At 47.9% G+C, this 19715-nt stretch overlaps 2 protein-coding genes across 2 annotated transcripts; one reads left to right on the top strand and one right to left on the bottom strand.

Moving 5' to 3' along the window:
- Nucleotides 1–91: 91 nt before the first annotated feature.
- LOC131132484 (histone-lysine N-methyltransferase PRDM9-like) lies at nt 92–5153 on the top strand. Its single transcript, XM_058078182.1, has 6 exons — nt 92–516; nt 972–1055; nt 1123–1400; nt 1468–1535; nt 1616–1806; nt 1888–5153. Exons 1-6 carry the CDS (start codon nt 420–422, stop codon nt 3855–3857), a joined length of 2688 nt encoding a protein of 895 aa, XP_057934165.1. The 5' UTR covers nt 92–419; the 3' UTR covers nt 3858–5153.
- On the bottom strand, nt 3868–18645 carry LOC131132491 (neurabin-2-like). The gene is made up of 10 exons (XM_058078199.1): nt 16790–18645; nt 10180–10312; nt 9699–9819; nt 9412–9516; nt 7912–8044; nt 6191–6340; nt 6069–6122; nt 5750–5979; nt 5521–5617; nt 3868–5095 (listed from the first exon to the last, which is right to left on the bottom strand). Exons 1-10 carry the CDS (start codon nt 17984–17986, stop codon nt 5045–5047), a joined length of 2271 nt encoding a protein of 756 aa, XP_057934182.1. The 5' UTR covers nt 17987–18645; the 3' UTR covers nt 3868–5044.
- Nucleotides 18646–19715: the final 1070 nt, after the last annotated feature.

The raw sequence follows: 19715 nt of genomic DNA, 5'->3' as shown, positions 1-19715 counted from the left end.
GAGTGTAAATAATTTTACCAAATTTCGCCATCACAATTACAACGCAATGAAAAGAAAAGAAGCGCTTTTATTTGGAAAATACGGCTTTTGCTGCGAAAGTCTTCTCCCGTCGATTTCCGGGTGAAAGTTCAGTGGGAGAGCTAGTTTCGTTTCAACTGGTTTTATCTAGGCGTCGAAACAGTTCTTGTAAGCGAGTTAATAACCTAAAAGTGAACGTTAACTTTTCATACGACAATACTTTAATGTCGTTTTCGTTAGTTTGTCGGCGACAAAGAGGTCAAAGACTTTGTGGAGACTTATGCTAACATGCTACCGAAGCTTCAAAGGCTAGCTAGTTTATGCGGGCTGTGGGTGAGTTGTTAGCATCGCAAGAGCTAAAAAAAAAAAAATAGTGAAACAGTGGGTGTTTGTTACCGCCCATGTCGTGCGCCACCGAAGCCGTGGAGTGGGTCGAGTCCACCGGGGAGGTTGTCATCATTGAAGGCTGTCTGCCCGCTGACAGCATTACCACAGCAGGTATGGTGAATCGAGACAATCGAGTGTTTATGTACGGTATCGTTTATTACATGAAGAAATTGCATTTAAGTGCTGTCACTGAGTTAAACATCAAAATGAGACATTGTTTGAGGACAACAAAGCTTTTTGAAAACATAGCAACAGTCCCCACGTACGACACCGAACGATCGAACCAACCGTCGACCCATAGTGATGCTAAAGTGATTGTTTTTAGTTCGCTATGTTAATTTCTTGTGATCATATTTTCGCATTATTATGAACTAATTAAAGGCTAACTTAATGACATTGACTTATAGTAAAGTAAGACGTATTGTTATGAATAATGGTATTAGTAATACTGACATCACATCGACACCAAAAGTTGCAGTGTCGCACGCCTATCACACAAGAACGCCCCCTAGTGGCCAGGAGTGGCAGCAATGGTGAGCGTCATTGTACTGCGTTCTCCCTTTCAGTGATTCCAGTGTCGGAGCCAGTGGAATCACCCATCCAGAAGCTGTTGGTGAATGGAGACCATCCAGAGGGCAACGGAGGTTTTTGTAAGGGAGTCCGTCAAACGCATACGTGACGATACCAGCATAAACGTGAACACTTTATTTTATCCAGGTTGTGACGAGTGTCTCAGCCTCTTCCAAGACCAGGACGACTCGTCCAAGCTCGGCGGCCCGTCTTTTATTCTCGACTTTCCTGCCAGCGTGGGCATCCCCCAGCGGGCGCTGCTGACTCTGCCGTACGGCCTCGCGGTGGGGAGGTCCAGTATCCCCAGCGGGGGCGTCGGGGTCATCAACCACGGGCCGGCTCTCTCTCCTGGGATGCATTTCGGACCGTTTGAGGGCGAGGAGACCACCATGGAGAACGCCATCGGGAGTGACTTTTCTTGGGAGGTGAGACGTGACGTTTTTGACACGTTTTGTAGACTTGATGTGACTATTCGTTTTTTTTTCCCTGCAGATTTCCAAAGGAGAGGATGCTTATGAGTACATCGATGCCGCTACAGAGTCGGTGTCAAACTGGATGAGGTCATTTGGGTTCATTTTTGGGTTTCTCCTTCGTGGACGAGAACCGTCATCATTTAATGTTTTGTGTCGCTCTCTCGAAGGTACGTGAACTGTTCCCGCAGCAGAGACGAAGCCAACCTGCTGGCGGTCCAGTACAAAGGCAGCATCCTGTACCACTGCTGCCGCAGCATCCATGCCGGGGACGAGCTGCTGGTGTGGCCCAGCGACAAGTTCCTCGGCCGTTTCAGCGCCGTGTGGACGCAAATGTGGCAGGTGAAGCTGAAGGCCGCAGGTACTTACGATTAATAATGACATGGCTTGGTCGCGGTGCGCTTTGTGACGTCTAACAATGATTTCGTCCTCTGGTGAGCAGAGAGCATCCCGCCCGTGACGTCCCAGGTCTTTGTGTGCGTCCACTGCCAGCTGACCTTCACCACCGAGGCCTTCCTCCAGCGCCACGCCGACTGCTTCAGCCACACCGAAGCAGTCGCGGTTGAAAATCCCACCTCGGGCACGGAGATAAGCGTCTCCGCTTCGTCCCTGTTGCTGATACCCGCAGACCCGGTCAAGTCCAGAAGCTGCCCCACCTGCGGCAAGACCTTCAAGCAGGCGTCGCACCTGGAGAGACACGAGCGGTGCGTGCACGCCAACAAGCGACCTTACTGCTGCACGCTGTGCCGCCGAAGCTTCACCCAGGCTTCCGGTCTGACCCGGCACCAGCTGGTCCACAGGAAGCGCGACGGGTTGATTGCGGGGAACGTGTCGGAAAAGCAGCAGGACTGCTCTGCTTCCACGCCGGAAGAGTCCAACACATCAGCGGGCCAACTGACTGAACCAAAGGAGGCAAGCGAGGAGGCCACGGAAGCGCCAGCAGATGAAGGGGAACACACGGAACCACAAGAGGTGGAGCGCAAGCCCAGCGGCTGTCCGGAGTGCGGAAAGAGCTTCCAGACCGAGATGGCCCTCAAGAAGCACAAGCTGCTGGTCCACAAGCCGCGTCCGCACGTGTGCAGGGTCTGCCAGCGGGTCTTCAGCAAGTACTGTGACCTGCACCGCCACCTGCAGCACCACCGGAGGCAGCGGGAAGGCAGCCGGAGACCACGGCGGCTTCCGAGGGCGACTCCCAGCATGCCCTTCAGCTGTGCCATGTGCTCGCTGACCTTCTCCAGCGTGGACCTCCTGCAGCAGCACATTGACAGCAGTCACTTGGAGGACAGACGAGACGTGGAGAACGATCCCGATTTCGTCCCTGAGTCCTCCGTGGCGATCGAGGGCGTCAAAAAGTGTCAAAGGCCCCGGCGGCATGGCTCCGCCTCCAAAATATCTGCCATAACTCAGCTTATTGCGCCGAAGCGAAAAGCACGCAAGAAGACCACGGCGGAAGACGCCGAGGCGGAGAAGCTGACAAAGTGGTTCAGCTGCAATTGCTGCAAACAAACCTACGCCCACCCGGACGACCTGCGGGCGCACACGTGCGCCGAGAGGCCCCACATCTGCCCCCACTGCGGGCTGACCTTCCGCAAGCCGGGCTTCCTGAGGAGACACGAGCAGACCGTCCACAGGAGCGCCGTGTCCCACCGATGCGAGCGCTGCGACAAGGTCTTCACCGCGGCCGCCACCCTGGAGAAGCACCAGCGGACTCACGTGTGCAGGAAGTACCACTGCTCCTCCAAGCTCTTCTCCTGCTCCCACTGCCCATTCTCCTTCACCGCCAAGAGCTACCTGGCCAAGCACATCCGGAGGCACCACCCCATGGAGTACCTGGCCCTCCCCGAGTCCGACGACCTGACGGAGCAGCTGGAGGACGGCCAGGACGCCAAGGAGCTGACGTGCCCGCACTGCGGAAAGCACTACGTCAGCGCCGGGGCCTTCAAAAACCACGCGTGCTTCCAGCAGGTCAAGGTGCTCTACTTGTGCACCGACTGCGGGAAGGGCTTTGCCAACCACTACCGCCTCAAGCAGCACCAGCGCACGCACACGGGCGAGCGGCCCTACGCCTGCCCGCACTGCGACAAGAGCTTCGCCACCTCGGGCCAGCTCACCGTGCACCTGCGCACGCACACGGGCGAGCGCCCGTACCTGTGCACCAACTGCGGCGAGCGCTTCCGCCAGTCGGGCGACCTGAAGCGGCACGAGAGGAAGCACACGGGCGTCAAGCTGCACGCCTGCGACGAGTGCTGCAAGAGCTTCAGCCGCCCGCAGAGCCTCAAAGTTCACAAGATGCTGCACAAGGGACAGCGCATGTTCTCCTGCGGCCAGTGCGGGAAGAGCTTCTCCAGGAACTACCACCTCAGGAGGCACCACCAGAAGATGCACTCGGACACACTCAATCATTTAACTTAACACTCAATAGTTTTAGAAGTGAGTTGAGACTTGAACGGTGCTGCCGCCCCTCGGCTCCGTGCATGTACACAAAAGCGGTCTGTCGGGATTGTCGTGCGCTTCACGTCATAGCTAACGTTAACATTAGCAGCCAAACTTTGCCAAATCACCAGCTGACACCAAACATTACTAATGTGTGTGCCTGCACCTTTAAGTCCACGCGATTGCATCATGGCTACGACATGTCAATAAAAACAAGCAGACTGCCATCACTGTTGACCATTTAATCCACAAAACATACAATGCAAAGCATGTGCACTGTACAAGCCTTATGTTATTATCATCGTTATTATTATTATTATCACAACCATGCCTGTTTTTGTTTTTTTTTTCAATTGACTCATCTTTTAATACGACAATATGTTTTTGTCCTTCTTGGCTCACCTATGACGTTGAAATAGAAGAAACTGAGCTCGGCTGTGCGTTCAATTCAGGCAGTGTGTTTTGTGTTTTTTTTTTCCTCCCCCCCCCACCCCCCACGCCCCCTGTGGGCTGTGCAGCAGCTGCTGGTTCCAGACTTTTAGAACGTCCTCTGCTGGTACTGGACCGGGTCCAGTCCTGTCCTGTCCCTCCATAGTCAGTAGTCTTGAAGAGTCTCACGATGACTTTTCAATAATGAGTCTATGTGTAAAAAATAATAATACACAAAAACACTTCTGAAAGGTAGGCAGCAGGTGGTTGCCGTGGTTACGTGAAGGTTATCCATCCCAGCCAAGCACCTCAGTGTTTACATCTCACATCAAATATACAACCCCGCAATCTAATCCAATTAGACTTTAGGTTCCGTTAAATGTTATATTAAAACTCTTTTACAAAGCAAACTGGTTGTTAATCCACACTGAATCACGTCTGTACAAGCTGGAAAAGGTCACAAAACTAGAAAGAGATCCAAGAGGGGAGGTTTTGGGTTTTTTTTGGCAATTTAAAATGAAAAAAAAAAAAAAAGACAAATTCGGGGTTAAATACTCTCCAAGTTGTAAAAGTTCAGAGTTCCCTCACCTTTCGGTAAGAAAAACTGAAAAGTGACGGATTAAAACACGGAGGCGGGACACGTGGAGGATGCTGCCAGATACCCTGCTGCTCCTTGTGCTCTCCTTTCTTCCTCCTGGGAGCTCCTCCCCCTCACGGACGTGACGGACTCAAGGCTCTTATAAAGGTTCCGATTTCAGCTCTTCCACCTGGCATTCCAGGTCAGCCACCTGCAGCGGAGCAAGAGGAACGTCATATTTATTTATTGATATATCAGGATTTATTATATTTTGACTTTATTTTTCTACAATTACTGCTGTTTTTGTTTTCTTGTTAAATTGTATTTTTAGAATGTGCTGCAGGCCGCATTTTGGACACTACTGGGTTAGTAAAAAAATAGGTCATATATTATAATAAAATTTTAGTGACAATAAACAAAAACATTGTATTTTAAAAAAACAACCACAACATGCTAACAGATTGTGCTCCACTCCAGTCCTGTAGGTGGCGGCAAAGCAACATGGATGCCAACTGTAGCTGTATCTGGTGGGTCACTGCGTCTACGTAAGTCCTACCCCTTTATCCAGATCTGCACCATGTGCCACCGAGCTAACAAGGAAATGCGACCTTCTTTTGTTGGTGGTCAAGTTCAGACCTGTTCCTGCAGTTGACCCGACTCCTCCTTGAGGAGCGACGCCTCGGCTCCAACTTGTGCACATCGTTGCGTCTCCCTCTTCAGGTACTCAATCTCCCTGGAGAAGAAACCACAACAGTAAGGTGGCATCCAGCAACACGACCCATGGTGGGGGCACGTCTTGCTCAAGGGGGTGCATTCTTGGCAAATGGGCGAAATTCAGGCGACGGCCGTTCATGCGTCTTCTTACTTCTGCTGGTAGTCCTTGATGAGCCGCTTGGCTTTGCTGTACTTGCGCTCCAGCGCCTGGTACTGGGCCTGGGTCTCCTTCAGGTGCTCGTCCACGGCCTGGCACAGACTCTGAGCCTCCATCCAGTAGCCCTCCAGCTTCTCCATGCGCTCCTTGTTCTCCTGCAGGGTCTGCTCCAGCTGGACCTTGTCCGCGCGCCAGCGCTGCTTGTCCTGCTCGGCGTGGTGCAGCTGCAAGGAGAGCGTGTGCATTTATTACAATCGACCACAGAGAGACCCGGGGGGGCGGAGGGGGGCGGAGGGGGGCGAAGCAAGCGTACCTTCCTCTTCAGCTGCTGGATCTCGGCCTGCGTCACGGCGTGTTTGATTTGGAGCTGGACGAGAAGACGACGTGAGCAGGTGAGGATTTGCTGCATGTTTAAAAGAAGGTGACTCCGCCCACCTCTTTGTACTTATGCGCCAGTTTCTCGGGGTCCGTCTCCAGCGGCGACAGGTCCTCGTTCTCCGCCAGGTCGAACACTTCGATGGCGCCGGTGTACTGCGGGCTGTCTTCATCCTCATCTTCCTCCTCGTCTGTGCCGTACTCCCCGCCCTGGGGCGACAACGGAAGTTATGGGTCACTTTCATATATTTAGGACCAAAATGTCCACGCATACTGATGACTTATCCATGCAAACCTATACGTACTGGATAGGGACAGACTAAACAATGGCAGATTGTACATCATGAGTTGCCCTTCGCTTTTATTATCCTTTCATGTCATTCTTTTTTTATCACTGTAATCTATACGTCCTTTATAGCTGTCTCTGGCAGTGCCTGCTACGATGGGGTGTTAAAATGATCTACAGAATAAAGTTGTAAATTTACGAGAATGAAGTCGTAAATTTCGGAGAGAAAAAAGGCATAAATTTACGACAAAAAACGTTGTCAATTTACGAGAATACCACTGTCAATTTACGAGAAAGAAGTCGTCGTGTTACCTTTGCCCAAGGCTAAAAATCACGTACAGAAGTCCTCCCTTTTCATAGCTGTCTCAGACAATGCCTGTTACAACGGAGTGTTAAAACACTCTGCGATTTCGTGGAGAAAAAAAACTTGCAACATTACGAGAATAAAGCCATAAATTTCTGAGATAAAAGGCGTAAATTTACGACACAAAACGTTGTCAATTTACGAGAATAACGCTGTAAATTTACGAGAAAGAAGTCGTCGTGTTACCTTTGCCCAAGGCCACGTAAGTCTCCCTTTTCATAGCTGTCTCAGGCAATGCCTGTTACAACGGAGTGTTAAAATACTCTAAGATTTCGGGGAAAAAACTTGCAATATTGCGAGAATGAAGTCATACATTTTAGGAGGAAAAAATAGAAACTTTATGCTTCAGGCATCCGCTGAGACAGCTATGAAAAGGAGGGACTTCCGGTATGTTACCTTTAGCGTGTGGAGAGGGCGGGGTAGGAATGGAGACGGGCTAGTCTGTGTTCAACTGCCATGTTAAAAAAGAAAATAAAGTTTCCTTTCTTCCTGACACGTAAAATAATTACAACTTTATTGTCGTAAATTTACGAGATTTCTTTTGCTTCATATGGGTTGGGAATCGGTGTCCTCCATGCGCGAAAGCCAGCCACCAGGGCTGAAATCACGTGCAGTGACGCCAAACGGCCACTAGAGTGTACCAAAGCGCCGTCGTTCTGCCTGCCGGCGTGCTTTTTCAAGAAGCGACCCCCCCCCATAGTCTACGAATGAATGGCGCCACTTCCTGTTATTGTCACCAGTCTAAAGGCCGCTTCCGTGCACTTGCAGAGCCTTGCGGCGACACAAAAGCAACATTGCGGTGCCTCAGATGCAAAGATATTAGATAAAAACAATAATGTTTTTAATATTTTGGTTAGCCTAATCAGTCACATGAATAAGTCATCATTTGCAGCAGTATGTGTTATGATTTGGTGGAACATAAATAAATACACATCATTGCTCCCAAAATGGAAGCAATATCAATGAGGAAGCTGAGACGGCTCCACGAATTCCGAGGCTGATTTGGCGGGGGAAGGGAACGGGGGTAGGATGAGAAACGGATTACTCAGCGTTTCCCTTCTCGCTGCACCGCCGCACACATTCCACAATGACGAGCTGCGGCGTTTTATGCCAAAGAAGAAAAATACGGACCTCCTGCTCCTCCATGTACTGGTTGTAGCGCTGCTCCAGCATCTCCCGCTGCCAGCGTTCCTGCTCCAGCGTCTGCTGGATGAGCTGGGCCACCTCGCTCTGCTCGCCCGGCTTCTCGCGCCCGATGAAGAACCTGCACAATCATTTGTCATTCAGTACATCACACGTGCCGCCTGGAGCGCAAAGCAAAAGCGTGAGGACGACGCGGCGCTTAATGAAATGCTTCCTGCCCGGGTGATGTTCCTTTATGGCGTCCTCGGCTTCATCGTCATGCATAATGCATCGGCTATCGAGGAAGGCCTCTGATCTTCAGCGCCAAACGCCGCTATGCTCAATTATGAATGAGAAAAGCATGCACACATCGAAAAGATATGACGTAGCGTGATGCCTTTTGGGGGGATTTTTGCCCATCACCCACAATCCTTTTGTGAGACACGAACACATACAGTCGGTCTTTCTCCTTTCTGTGCATTCTAAAGATATAAAAACAGATAAAAAGGACTTAGCTAAGAATGCACGGAATACATGCAATGTGTCTGATCGTAATATTAGGAATTACATTTTTTCTCAGCAATCTAATTGTACAAAAATGACAACTTTGTTGGTTTGTTTCTCATAATATTACAACTTTAAATTTATATTATTAAATTTAAAAATTTATTTTAATTAAAATTTCTATTAAATTTATATTATATTCTTTATTCCTATTTGTAAAATTATGTCTGTCACTTGTGAGATCTTTTTTCTCTTAATATTTTGACTTTATTCTGTTTTGTTTTTTTTTCAACAATTTTATTCTTTTTCTAATAATATGAATTTATTTTCATAATATTTGGACTTTATTCCCGTAACCTTATAACTTTTACTGCACCCTCAATTTCCAAAAATGTACAACTGTACCTTGTTTGTTTCTCAAAATATTATGACTTATTAATAACATTTTTCTTGAATATTTTCAATTTATGCTACTTCTGAGTATTTCAAGTTTTTTCTTGTAAAATTGCATTTTTTTTCCTTGTTAGAATATGACGTTTCCTGTTAATATTTTGACTTTAATCTCATCCGATGGCAGCAGTTTTTTTGTTGTAGTTTTTCGAATGTCAGAATTTATTATAATACTTGAGAATACAACTTTTTCTGTTAATATTTTGACTTCATTTTCAGCCGCACGGTGGGTGAGTGGTTAGCATGGCGGCCACGCAGTCAGGAGATTCTCCGGGGACTCTGGTTTCCAACCAATCATCGCTCTCATAGTCAAAGTCATATTTTTGTAATATCACGGCGGTTTGATGGCTGAATCATATTGGCATATTCAACCTGGCCTGCTGTGTCTTTTCTTATCACGTGGCTATTTTTAGCTGCTGCTCCTTTATGTTGCTATCTTTTTATGGCGGCTTGGCTCGCAGCACCAGCTACCCTTCAAACGACTCTTAAGAGCTTCGCCGTGCCTTCGATATCGGGGGCGACTAACATGGACGAGTGATGTTCATGGATTCTTACTTGACGGTTCCCGACGTGTTCCTCAGCACGGAGGCGGCGAAACTCTGGGTGACGCCCACCAAGCTGGTGCCGTCCACCTCCACGATGAGGTCGTTGACTTGGATCCTGCAGGAGCGAGTTCAGATGATCAATCTTAAAGCACGAGGCCGTGTGCACCACACGGAGAAAAGTATAGGGACACTTTTCTTCAAAAGTCAATGACTCTCTGACCCAATACTTTTGTTTTCATGTACTGGTGGTGAGAACCGTAGCTGGAAAAAACGAGGCACTGACGACAGCGAACGCACCTGCCGTCCCGATGCGCCGCCCCGCCCTCAGTGACGGTCTTGACGAAGATGCCCAGCTTCTCCAGGCCCATGTCGGCTCCCGCACCCATCCCGATGATGCTGATGCCCAGCCCATCTTCATCTGAAAGACAAGACCGTTGCATTGTGGGAAGCTGAGTGTCTCTCTATTCCCTCTGTCGTCTGTCTGCACTGTGTGCTGATTGGCTATAGACCACTGTCAATCAATCTGCTTTGGGACAACAACAGCAGGAGTACTGCAGCCATATGCTTTAACATGGATACAAAAACGCTACGGTACAGCGGAACGCCACCAGGAACAAAAGGCAATTCCATGTGTGGATGATCTGGAGCAGAATCCAGATCCCGAATCACTATACCAGTGGAGACATCAAGCTAGCAGGAGGGTTTGGTTTAAAAATAGACGATTCTGCATTCCCGGCGTTCCTATCGACCGCTCCCATGACGTCGTGCGCGTGCGTACCTTTCTCCAGCTCCACGGGGAACAGGTCCAGCCTTTCCACCCTCTTCTCCAGCTCGTACTCGGCCGACGCCGCCATGGGGTCCACGTCTTCGTTGCGCCTGTCGTAGTCCTCGTTGGGGTAGGTGGCGAACACCTGCCGGCAAACGCAAACAAAGACACGTTCACGTACTCGAACGCGACACTTCACGTCACGTACGTCTCACTGCCCACATCGCCGATGACCTCACAACTTTAGTGGCCGACGTCTTTGCAGAACAATCAGAACTCTTGTCATATACAGGATCTTTGACGAGTGTTTTGCAGTATTTGTTTAAAAACTGTAGGGCGCTCTTGTGAAATAGAGGATCTTTGACTAACTTTTTTGCAGAAGTTACATAAAAACAGCAGGGCGCTCCTGTCATATACAGGATCTTGATCTAGGGTTTTTGCAGTCGTTGATTAAAAACTGTAAAATAGAGGATCTTTGACTAACTTTTTTGCTGAAGTTACATAAAAACTATTAAGATATTAAAAAAGATATTTGATTATGATTTGTGCCAGCAGCAGAGGGCACTTTTCATCCATACTGTATATAGAGGATCTCTGACTAGCATTTTTGCAGTAGCTGCATAAAAACAGCAAAGTGCTCTTGTCAAATATAGGATCTTGTTTTTTTTTGCAGTACTCCTGCCACAATAAAGATCTTTGATTAGTTTTGCAGGGTCCTTAATAACAGGAGAGAGCTCCTTTCATATATAGAGGATCTCTGACTAATGTTTTTTTTGTATTAGCTGCTGCTCCTGTCATAGAGGATCTTTGACTTCTGTTTTTTTTTTTTTACAGTAGTTTAAAAAAAAAACAATACAGTGCTCCTGTCATATATTGAGGATCTTTGACTAACCTTTTTGCAGTGGCTGCTTAAAACCAGCAGGGTGCTCCTGTCATGTATAGAGGATCTTTGACTAGGATTTTTGCACTTAAAAACAGTCCAGTGAAAAAGAAGTTCCTTCAGTTGTGTTTCTTGTTTAAAAACAGCAGAGTGCTCTTGTCATATAGAGGATCTTTGGCATTTTTGCAGTAGCTGCCCAGAAGCTGCAGAGTGCCCCTGTCATATAGAGGATCTTTGATTAGCATTTTTGCAGTAGCCACTTAGAAGCAGCAGAGTGCTCCTGTTGTATAGAGGATCTTTGCTGTTTTTCCGGTAGCTGCCTAAAAACAGCAGAGCGCTCTCGTCATATTGAGGATCTTTGATTATCAGAGCCCTGATGACACGGAGGACGATTTAAACGTACGGCTGGTGATTTGACTTCCTGCTAAGAAGCGTCTTTACTCTGCATTCTATATAAAAGACCGGACTTCCTGTCAGGACTCGTGTCAATAGAAGGTGTTATGTCATTCCCAACACATCAGAGTGAGCGTTCTTGCGTTGGTCAGGGTAAACGTTGTGTTTAGGTTTAGATAAATGTTCCAGCCGCCTTGGACAGCGTGCTGCTCTACACCAGCTCCTCCGGCATGCTAATGGGGGCTGCTGCAGCTGCACACACACACACACACACACACACACACACACACACGCACACACACACACACAGGAGGTGATTACGCATGCAGCGCCTTGCACGCTGGACTCGTCACAGCGATTGAAGCGTCTTGTTGAGGAGACAAGCTTTGTGTTGGCACTCCTGCAACATTTTCCCACTTTGTGTGCTGACTTTGTTTGCATCTCACACTTTGTTTGGCCCATCTGTGTTGCACACTCCCCTCCGCCTCGCCGTCATCTCCATGGCAACGGGAGGCAGCTCGCCCCCCCCCCATACCACACACACACACAGCCTTTGAGAGATTTACAGTATTGTTGTACTTGCATCACTGAACACTAAAACCTCCTCCTGAGACAAGAATAGTCTCTGTGAAGGACTCCAACGTTGACGTGGTCACCTGACCTCATTAAGGTGATGTATATGATGTATGAAGTATACTGAGGGTGTGGAAAATAATCCAGATTCATCGATGCGAGTGCATCGTCTGGGTAAAATCTAGATTCATTGCGATGCGTTTGTGGGTATCGGTAAAATCTGATTCAAGCGCTGTTTTATTAAGGTTAAACTTCGCCCCATATGCTGTTCTCCAGGCGCCTTGAATGCACCATGATTATTTGGCCTTTTGTATTGAATACAAGTCTACCCCCCCTGTCTAGTTCCAGGTCGGACACCGGGGAAGAACCAAGCAAATCCGGTCAGTGGATCTTCCTGCTTTGCTAATTGTCCGGGAGCTATTTGTCCTCCCCAACAAGTGGACCAGGATCCTGGTCCAGGTCTACCACTTGACTTTTTTGTTCCTTAATGCTCAGGATGGTTCCAAGAATGACTGTGTTGATGATCCGACCACATTCAAGAAGATTCTTAAGATTTTGATCAGGTCTGTATATAATATAATTAATCCTCCTGCTAATAATAATAATAATAATAATAATAATAATAAATAGACTGGTTCTCTGTCTTAGCATAGCATTAAACAAAATGTGACCCGCAGGGCTGCAATCTATTTGTGGTGACGGCCTCCATAAATAAACAAAAGGATGGGACACCCGGCCATCTAAAAACCTGCAATCTATGTCCAGTATTATTCCAATGGTAAAAGTCGGAATGCTGCATCTCCCGTCAGGCCCAAAGAGTGACAGACAGGCGGTGGGCGGAGCTGCCTTTGATTTAGGTGACCTTTGTATTTAGCCGGATTAGCAGCATGTGGATTACACACAGACACACAAAATACACACTTCTGTATGGCATCCTGTGTAGTGTGAGACAACAAGAGTCCTTGACTCTTGGGGGTGGGGGGGTGGGGGGGGGGTGAAACCGATAAGGAAGCAGCAGCGACTGTAGCCGCCCTCGTTTCAGTTTCAGCGTTGGAGCGTGGAAGTGGGTTCACGCCGTCGTGATTACGCGTGCAAATTAAAATGTAACACTTTCACTTGCAGCCTGCAGACATGTTGTTGTTGTCTTTGCAGGACAAACAGTGGGATTAGAGGCGGTGGGGTGGGGCGGGGCGGGGCGTGTGGGCGGGGTTACATGTGTGCCAGAGAAGGGCGCTCTTCCAGTTGTGACGATAGTAGGTCAGGGGAGCCAACAGATGGCCAGGAAACTCCCTCCCTTCCTCCACTCTTCCTCCACTCTTCCCCCGCGCCGCACGGGATGTCCTACAAACGCTGCTAGCTAGCCGCCGGCCGCAGACGCTAACCCGCAGCGTGTCGGCAAGGGAGTGACAGCCTCACTTTGTATCAGCAGGAGGAATTCCGCCAAGTAGGATTGCTTTTTTAGGAATAACAGCAAAAATGTCCAAATCTGCAATAATGTAACAAGATTAAAGTCACAATATTAAGAAAAAAAGGTTGGAATCCAACGAGAAAAAGTCTGAATTTGATGATGAGGAAAAACATCATCATTGTAGTAGTATAAAATACCAGGTTATATTTTTAAGTCGGAATATTATGAAAAAAAATTTGGTTGCAGCAAAAATTCAAATTATTATGTCAATAAAGTTAATTTTTTTTTTTGTTAAAAGTCAGAAGTTGTAAATGTACAAAAATAAAGTCAGAATACAAGTAGAAAAAAGCTGTAATTGTACGAGAATAAGTGGTAATAGTAAAAACAACTAAACTAGGTTGCTGGGAATAAATTGATAATATAACAATAAATTTAAAAATAAAAAAATTAGAAAAAAATTTTGAGAATAAAGTCAAAATATTCCGAGAAAAAAAAGTCTTATTCTAAAAAGAATCAAAGCAATTTTATGTGAATAAAGTCCGAATATTCTGATATTATAAATAAATATCATTTTAGTAGCATAGAGATGAAACAGACACTGGATAAACTCCTCTCCATTATAGACAATCCGACCCCCTCCCCATACAAAAACAAAAATATGATATATTATATATATATGAAACATATATTCTGCATTTAGACCAAAAAATGAATCCATTAGCCGCATTCAAGCAGGAAACATGATGATTTATGAATGATTAGATTTGAGAGAAAACGTGATCGAGCGAAAGCGCAAAGTTACTGCAATATCTAATAATATATCTCATTAATAACCAATAGAGTGGGGAGTCACGGCAATGGGTGTCCTTCCTTCCTTCCTTCCTTGCTACCTTGCTTCCTAGTGAACCGATCTATATTTGGAGGCAGCCAATGGGAGGTGCGGAGGCATCAGAAATAGCACCGCTGCCGTCCTTTCAAGCCGTTCCCGGCAGGTGAGGTACTTTGACGAGCCTCCGATCCAAGCTGCTCTCACAGCGGCCATGAAATGTTTCAATCACGCCGCCGCCAAGGAAACCTTTCATCAGCATCATCAGCATCATCATCATCATCATCAGCATCATCAGCATGGCCGCCCTGCAACACTCAAGTTGTCCACAAGTGCGGCTTCATCCACGCACGCAGAAAATAATGGCTGCATCATCTGGTTTGGCAGCCCAGTTGCTGGGTTGCTGGTCAGCGGGCGAGTGGCGGCTTAGCGCTGACCCCGGGGGTGAGTGGGGGGGGGCAGGGTGGCAGAATAACAAGGTCAGCGTCTGAGCGAGGCTGGAATCATTGTGCCACAAAGGAAACGTCAGCTACGGCTAACGCGCCGCGTTGTTAGCCTCTTTTTTTTACATCACGTACATAAAACGCCGACACGTTATGGTAGGGGTGTCCAAAATGTGGCACAACGCCCCTTTTTTATTGGTCTGTGGCAAGAGTTGGAAAAAAACTGCTGTAATTTTACAAGAATAAACTCAAAATATTTAGAGAAAAAGTTGTATTTTCACAAGAAAAAAGTTGCAATTTTATGACAATAAACTCGAAATATTCCGCTGAAAAATAATGTCATTTTAGTAGCATAGCGTTGAATTTTTTTTTAACTTTTAAAAAATTGTAATATTATTACAGACAAACAAATGTTGCGGAAAGAGTAAGTCCAAATATTATGGTAATAAATTCATAATAATACAATAATATATTCCCCCCTATTTGAAATACTAGAGAAAGTGCTTATATTAATTATATATATATATATATATATATATATATATATATATATATATATATATATATATATATATATATATATATATATATATATATATATATATATAAATAAAGGAGCAGGAGCAAAACAAACGCCGTCCCGTCTGTACCGTTGGATGAGCGTGATATTTTAATATATATATATATATTAAAATAAAAATATAATATAAAATAAATATATATAATATATATATATATATATATATATATATATATATATATATATATATATATACACATATAAAATAAAATAAAAAAAAAAATATATATATATATATTAAAATATCACGCTCATCCAACGGTACAGACGGGACGGCGTTTGTTTTGCTCCTGATGGCGCTAATGGATGCTAAAACCTGCGAGGGACATGTTACATAACTCAGCTGGCGGCGGTCACCTGGACGAGTGGGCCCACGCTCAGCCCACCCAACGCTGCAGGAATGAAACTAAGCGGGACGGCGTGACCTTGCTGATTGCCACCCGTCTGCCCCTCCCCCCTGCTCCCTCCTCCCCCAAAGAAACACGGCAGGGTGTCTGGATGCCGACCCAGAACCCAAACACCCCCCTACCTCCAAAGACACAGCGTTCGCCAACGCAACACACACAATAAAATGGAAGCCGCGTGTGTCTGGTCCTTGTTGCTGCGGCAACGGGAACCCAAAGTGTTTGTGATGAGCACGACAGGAAGAGAAAATGTCATGTCATGCCTGTACCCACCCCAATATGAGATCATAACAAGACATATGCCTGTACCCACCCCAATATGAAATCATAACAAGACATATGCCTGTACCCACCCCAATATGAGATCATAAAACGACATATGCCTGTACCCACCCCAATATGAGATCATAACAAGACGTATGCCTGTACCCACCCCAATACGAGATCATAACAAGACATATGCCTGTACCCACCCCAATATGAGATCATAACAAGACATATGCCTGTACCCACCCCAATATGAGATCATAACAAGACATATGCCTGTACCCACCCCAATATGAGATCATAAAAGGGCATGAGAAGGTCCCGTGTGGATCGCCCCTAAAAGAAGAAGAAGAGTCTTGAGTGGGACCGCCACTTCCTGTAGACTCGCCAGCCTTAAAGAAGGGCTACAGGAAGAAGGAAGACCTCCACGCCGCCTTTTTACCCCGAAACAACAAGACCTCATTGTGGCTGCAGATGGGAGGAAGCGGGCGCTACAAATGGGCACTTCCTGTTTGGCGACTGAGCACGAGAGAGAGAAAGAGAAGTCGCTTCGCAACCGATTCATCCACGTGACAGTTGACCCGCATAATAGCGGAATCTAACCTTTGACCCCCACAATCGGACTCGCCTCCTCTGCCCCGCCCCCTGCATCAATCGCCATAATAACCACGTATGCCAGTCAAAACACCCAGCGGCAGACATTTTTCATTGGGGGGGGGGTGCAAAGTGAGACCATGGCTCACCATGAGTTGATACCCCAACTGTCCACATGGCCACCCTATAGCTCCGCCCCTGGCTTGATGTGAACCCGCCCACGGCGTACAGACAAGCAATAGCTAAAGTCTCACCTTGATGGGCTCCGAGCTGAAGCGGATCTTCCTGGAAGGGGGCGGGTCCTCCTCCGCGGGCAACCCGGCGATCTCCACGCAGCTGGACTCGGCCTCGTAGCGGTCATCGTCGTCTTCCTCGTCGTCGTCCTGGCTTCCTCCGTCGTCACCGCCGTCGTCTCCCAGAGTCCTGCTCTCCTCCGCCCCCTCCTGTCCGAGCACCCGACCCCCGGTTGAGGGGGCTTCTCCGTTCTCGGCCCGGATGCGGGCGTGGCACGCCGCGATGCCGGCCTCCTCCAGCTGGTGGGCTTTGGCCTCCACGCCGGCGTCCGACACGGTCTTCGCCCGGTGCTGGTCCACCTCAGCGCCGGACGCCTTTTGACCCCCGTTGACGCCCTCAGCCCTCCTGGGTCGTCCCTCTTGGTTGGGTTTGTCGTCCCCCTGGGTGTTGGCCGCCAAGGCACTCGCCCTCTTAGTGATGACTTTGGAGTTGAGCACGCCCACCTTGGCGCTGACCCCCCTGGAGGGCAGCGGCGGCGTGGACGAGAGGCGGTTCAGGTTGTTCCGCAGCTCTGCGGCGCGCTCGAACACGGCGCTGAGTTGGCTGACGGTGGGCGACACCGCCTCGCTGGCGTCCAGGCTGTCCAGGGACTCGGTGCTGCCGTTGAAGCGCGCCATCATGTCCAGCCGGCCCTCCGTCAGACCCGAGGCCTTGTCAGACTTGAGCAGGACCCTGGTGGTGGCCATCTTCTCCTGCTGCTGCTGCTGCTCGAAGATGCGGCGCGTCTCCTGCAGCTTGGAGTAGCTGGGCGAGGACGCCCGCTGGTGCCCGTTCTCCGGCTTGGTGTCGAATTTGCTGACGCGCTCGGACACCGTGGAGCCCAGCTTGAGCAGGGCGCTGTGGTCCACGTTCTCGTTCAGGCTGCCGGCCCTGGGGAGGGTCAGACGCACGGCTTTGTCGCTGTCCTTGGCTCCTTCCTCGGCCTCCGCGTCAGCCGCCGACGGCGCGGTGGTCTGCAGCTGCTGGAACATGTTCTTGATGCGGTGCACGTTGGAGCCGTACCTGCGGCCCCGGGGGCCGTCCTGCACGTCCCCGTTGGCGGCGTTGTCCGCCACCGGCTTGAGGGCCTGCATCCCCGCCTCGTAGGCGCTCCTGTGCGGGGACGGGCTCCTGAGAGAGGAGCCGGCGCTCTTGGATGTCGGTTCTGTCTTCATCATGGTGGGCGAGTCAGGCGTCGCGACGGATGCTCTGCGACGGCATGTCTCCCCCCCTGGCCCCCGCTGGCAAAGCTGTTTTATCCGCCGGCGGCCGGCTGATGCGCTCAAGCTAGCCGCGCAGGTGGAGACGCACAAAAACAACAGAGCTCATTAAAGGCCTGCGATTGTCGTGCGACGCTACGGAGAAGAGCGGCCGCGGTGCGTCTGTCATTCGCGACGCTTGATAAATCGCGTCGATCGTGCGATGGAAATTCAACGAGAAGTAGAGCGACGACGAGCCTCGGCTTTAGAGCCGCTGACGCCAGATTGCTTACGTTTAATCCCTTTTTACAGGCGGCATCGTTTTGATCTCCTCTCTCGGCGAGCGGCAGATTTCTGGTCCTCCTCGCCGCCGCTGCTGCTGCTGCTGCATGGAGGAGGCATCCGCTGGGTCTCGGCGCCTGCCCGCATCAAGCTAGCATACACACACACACAAGCTAGCAAACTAGCCACAAGCACCCACTCGGAGGCTTAGTGATTCTACTTCATATGCCTCATTTTTGATGTGTGTGTGTGCGAGCCGGCTGCTAACCGAGCACACCTGGTACTGCCGAAGAAGACCAGGACCGATTCCACTTGTAAACTGTGACACATCGGTGATTCCTCATCAGGGCTAAACAATTAGCATACGGATGTGACGTTCGTGAACGAGTCGTCTTTTGAAGATTCTGACAGGATGGGCGTGACAATGGCTGTTACATGCTATATTTTAGAATAATTCCCACTGATTATATACTGGTGTGAAGGTGTGAATTTGTGTACATTTGACAAGTCGATTGAATTATGAAAAATAACAACGAGATGGTCTTTTGAACCGTAATTTGGGAAGACTGACTCCTTGATATCTGACTCCCTTCAAAGAGCCATAAATCCATAAATCCCAGTTGGAGTTAGCATAGCTGGGATACGGAAACGAAAATGCTAAAGTTGAGATAAATATTTAGTATTTGTGATTACACAACTGTACAGCATTGGTGCATGATAACGGTATGTGAAAAGGGCACTAAATTTAAAAATATACTAAAGTTTAATTTTAAATTCTATGGGAACTCAGAAGGACAAACTTAGCGAGAAGTCGATCGTCTTTTGTGACGAAAAAAAAACGTTGTAATCCGACACTGTAATAAAACCAGTGACATTGACTGTGGCCAGTTGGTTTTTGTTTGTTGCTTTTAAATTAGTCAATTATACAGTGGAGTACTTTACAATAAATTCTAAATAGATGACCGCCATATTACAGCGGTACACTGGCGCCATCTGCAGGTGGGAGGGTACAGCTACTGGTCATGTGATCAGTTACGTCACCCTTATTCAAAATACGCAATCATCTGTAGAAAGTGCTCTGAAAAGAGTTATACAAATAAAATGTATTATTAATATTACTATTATACCGTGAAACAACAATTAAATACACTGCTACACTACGCTACATTTAAATCTCTATAAAGATAAATAGATAAATATAAAAATGTTTGACGATAACGTTGTTTAAACATAGCGTGCTACAAAGTCAAACTTTAATCAACACTAACAGTTCAAAGTGAGATGTATTTAGGCTGTATGGTCAAGACGTTTAAAGCGATGTTATAGTTTATGTAGTTTTTCTTTTTTTATTAGAAAATATCATTGATATTGTTTATTATTCTAATATTGTTTTGTCCTGATCAAGGCCAGACACAAGTGCCCGTCA

Source organism: Doryrhamphus excisus, chromosome 7, assembly GCF_030265055.1.
Source record: "Doryrhamphus excisus isolate RoL2022-K1 chromosome 7, RoL_Dexc_1.0, whole genome shotgun sequence".
Taxonomy (NCBI): domain Eukaryota; kingdom Metazoa; phylum Chordata; class Actinopteri; order Syngnathiformes; family Syngnathidae; genus Doryrhamphus; species Doryrhamphus excisus.
The sequence above is the reverse complement of the archived record's forward strand: the minus strand, read 5'-3'. Positions and strand labels throughout refer to the sequence as shown.

Coding starts and splice junctions, on each gene's coding strand:
- LOC131132484 (XM_058078182.1), top strand. CDS start 420: ATGTCGTGCGCCACCGAAGCCGTGGAGTGGGTCGAGTCCACCGGGGAG. Junction 1,536..1,615: donor TCGGTGTCAAACTGGATGAG/GTCATTTGGGTT, acceptor GCTCTCTCGAAG/GTACGTGAACTGTTCCCGCA. Junction 1,807..1,887: donor GGTGAAGCTGAAGGCCGCAG/GTACTTACGATT, acceptor TCTGGTGAGCAG/AGAGCATCCCGCCCGTGACG.
- LOC131132491 (XM_058078199.1), bottom strand. CDS start 17,986: ATGATGAAGACAGAACCGACATCCAAGAGCGCCGGCTCCTCTCTCAGG. Junction 9,517..9,698: donor GCGGCGCATCGGGACGGCAG/GTGCGTTCGCTG, acceptor TCGCTCCTGCAG/GATCCAAGTCAACGACCTCA. Junction 5,618..5,749: donor ATCAAGGACTACCAGCAGAA/GTAAGAAGACGC, acceptor TTTCTTCTCCAG/GGAGATTGAGTACCTGAAGA.